The sequence below is a fragment of the Pinus tabuliformis genome, chromosome 3_2 (genome assembly GCF_031772625.1).
Source record: "Pinus tabuliformis cultivar Carrire ecotype Pingquan chromosome 3_2, CPIR1, whole genome shotgun sequence".
In the NCBI taxonomy this organism is placed as follows: Eukaryota; Viridiplantae; Streptophyta; class Pinopsida; order Pinales; family Pinaceae; genus Pinus; species Pinus tabuliformis.
In genome coordinates, this window is record NC_142302.1 from 1,071,053,990 (window position 1) to 1,071,057,464 (window position 3,475).

Here is a 3,475-nt window from a genome sequence, read left to right on the forward strand (position 1 = left end):
CATGACATCCATCTGATGTAGGTTCCATCCTTGTGAAGCCACAAGGGCTATGATCAAGCAGATGGTCGTATATCTGGCAATAGGTGCAAATCAGTGTTGCACGAAGCGCCCCCCCCGGATCGAAGCTCCGAAGCGCGCCCCGTACGAAGCGCGCTTCGTGAAATTTTTAGCGCTTCCTGGAATTTCCGAAGCGCCGGCTCCGAAGCGCGCTTCGTACGGCGCTTCGGGCCGCCGAAGCGTGGCGCTTTGGAGCAGGAAGCGTGCGCTTCACGCACGCTTCCGTACGCTTTACGCACGCTTCCGTACGCTTCGGCGGAAAGGGGCGCGCCCAAGGGAGAAAAACACATTTTTTTTAATTTTTTTTTTTAAGTTATGTTCACTCAACCTTAAGGGGGTGGGTTAGGGTGAGGTTAGAGTGAGGTTAAGGTGAGGAATGAAAAGAATAAAGCCCCCATTCATTCCTCATTTTCTCACTTTGAGTTTATGAGAGTTGGAGAAGAGAAGAGAGGAGAGGAGAAGAGAAGAGAGGAAGGGAGAGGAGAAGAGAGGAGAGCTTGGAGGAGTGAAGAAGGAGGAGCTAGGAGAAGGAGGAGGAGCTTGGAGCAAGAGCTTGGAGGACTTCATCTACAAGAGCTAAAGAGGTAAGTTCAAACCCCAAACTCCCTTGTTTTTTTGAAATTTTTTTTGTATTTTTCTCCTCCCTCTCCTACTCTTTCCCATTGTTTCTACTTGCTCCTTTATTTACAGGTTGCCGTTGTCCACCACCTATATCCATATTCCAAGATGGTGTTCTTTTGGCTTCTATGTATCATTCCACTCTTGGTTTTAATGATGGCAAGGGTGAGGAATAGAAGGGAAGAAACAGAAGAGGACATTGGTGATGGTCCTAATAGTAGTGACCCAATGTATGATGAGGAGGAAGGGTTTGAAGAGGAAGGGGATGAACTTGAAGGGGACACTGAAACACAAGATGGGAAAGCTACATCAACACCCTTGTGGAACTATGTGACCAAACTTGATGGGGGAAAGGGTGGTGGATCTTACAAATTTGTGTGCCCTCATGGTTGTCATGGAGGAAAACCATATTGTGGTTCATATACCCGTCTGAGGAGGCATCTTTGTGGGGTGCTGGACAGTGATGAAAAAAAGGGTTTTGTGGGGGTACAAATTTGCCCAAACATTTCAACTGAAGAAAGAAGAAAATACATCCAAATAGAGATGGCTGCACAACAAAAAAACAAGAAACAAAAAACTCATTCTGAATCAAGTGCAACCTCTAAATTTGGTAGTTGCTCATCTCCTCATGGTACTTCTGCAAGCTCTGGAGGTAGAAGAACAATAGGGGATTTCCTTAATGTTGCTGGGAGGGATGATGTGGATGGAAAGATAGTCCGTTTTCTTTGTGCTTGCGGTGTACCATTCAATGTGCTTCGCTCTCCCTATTGGCATGAAATGGTAAAGGCCATCAATGAAGCCCCAAAAGGATACAAGGCCCCCAACTATGAGAAAGCTAGAACAGTGTTATTAGAAAGAGAAAAAGCTAAGGTTCAAAGAGCTTTGACACGTTTTACAAATGAGTGGGTAGATTCTGGGGTATCCATTGTATCAGATGGGTGGACAAATATTAGAAACCAACATTTGATAAATGTTCTTGGTGTTTCTTCTAGTGGTGCAGTATTTATTGCATGTCATGACTCCTCCTCCATCACTGCATCTGCACAAAACATTGCAGATCTCCTATTGAAATCAATCAAAGATGTTGGTCCGAATAATGTGGTTCAAGTGATCACAGATAATGCAGCAAATTGTAAGGCAGCAGGAAAAATTATTGAGCGTACTCATCCACACATCTTTTGGTCTGGGTGCCTGGTTCACACATTGAACCTTTTGATGCATGATATTGTGAAACACAAAGAATGTGGGTGGATTGCTGAGGTTTACAGGAGAGGGAAGCAGCTCATTAAATTCATCACAGGGCATACAAGGGTAAACTACTTCTATGGCACTTACTCCAAGTTGCAATTGCTTAAAATTGCAAAGACAAGATTTGCTAGTTATTACCTCACCTTTAGGCGGCTAGTGAAGGTGAGACAAGCTTTAACTAATCTGGTGTGTGCTGAAACATGGGATGAAATTAACACTGACATAGATGGTGCTAATGCAGTCAAGGACACTGTTCTTGACAGTTACTTTTGGGGACAGGTTAAATATGTTTTGCAATTCACCAAACCAATTTATTACATGATCAAGTTTGCAGATTCAGATCGACCAGTAATTGGGGAGGTGTATGAGCAAATGGATAGCATGTTGGGGCAGATTAAAGACATTGTTGAGCCTAGAGATATCAACTTGTACAATTATATTCGTGTAGAGGTGCAAAACCGATGGGAAATGCTAAATGTTCCATTGCATGCATTAGCATATGTTTTGACACCTAAATACTATCATCCATCATGGCTTTCAACACCAGCACCTGGGGGGGGGAAGCAGGAGAAAACCACACCAAGATCAAGAGGTTCACCAAAAATATATGGCTGCATTGAGTAAATTAATCCCTGATGAGGAGGAGGCTGCATTGGTACGGAGACAGGTGAGCAACTATACGCTCAACACTGGTCCATTTGGGAGCATGCATGCAATTAAAGATCGAGAGACTTTTTCTGCTCTTGAGTGGTGGAACATGCATGGAGGGGGTACTCCACTTCTACAGAGTTTGGCATTGCGGGTGCTATCACAGGTGGTAAACACTTCTTCTGCAGAGAGGTGTTGGAGCTCTTATTCTTTCATCCACAGTGTTAAAAGGAACAGGTTGAATTTAGACCGGGCAGAGAGCTTGGTTTATGTTCATTACAACTTGCGATTGTTGTCCCATTACTGTGAAGATGCAAAGTCTAATAAAGACTTGTTGATTTGGGACAAGAATCCAGAGGAGCCCAATTTGGAGGATGGAGTGTTGCGACTAGAGCAATTAGAGGATGCTCTTATCCAGGTATGTCCATTGTGGTATGAATTTTCCAATTTTCCCTTATAAAGCATTTCTCTAATTCATGTTTTTAATTTTTTTGTTAACTAGTGTTTTTTTTTTTGCATGAATTTTTTGAGCGATTCTAGGATGATGATGACCGTGTTGATATGCCACCACCCCCACCCCCATCTGGTCCCTTGGTTCCTAGGTTCCATGGTTCAACACCAACAGCAGGGGGTTCTTCTTCATCAGTGTCAGTGCCACGACTTCCACAGGCACCATCTTCTTCATTGCCACCACGTGGAGGCCCGCCACCACGTTCTATTCGTGGTGGAAGGAGGAGAGATTAGTAGATATATTCACAATCTACTACTTTTTGTCATAGATTACTCATTAGACTTGTAGACTTGTGAATTTGAATTTTGAACCTTTTTGGCTTGGCGGTGACCAAGTGACATATTTTGTAAACATTATTATTTGAATTTTGGACATGACAAATGTTGACAGTTG

At 43.3% G+C, this 3,475-nt stretch overlaps 1 protein-coding gene across 1 annotated transcript; it reads left to right on the forward strand.

The window, feature by feature from the left end:
- The first annotated feature begins 598 nt into the window (after positions 1-598).
- On the forward strand, positions 599-3,237 carry LOC149184390 (uncharacterized). The gene is made up of 2 exons (XM_089417451.1): positions 599-2,989; positions 3,112-3,237. Exon 1 carries the CDS (start codon positions 784-786, stop codon positions 2,545-2,547), a length of 1,764 nt encoding a protein of 587 aa, XP_089273577.1. The 5' UTR covers positions 599-783; the 3' UTR covers positions 2,548-2,989; positions 3,112-3,237.
- Positions 3,238-3,475: the final 238 nt, after the last annotated feature.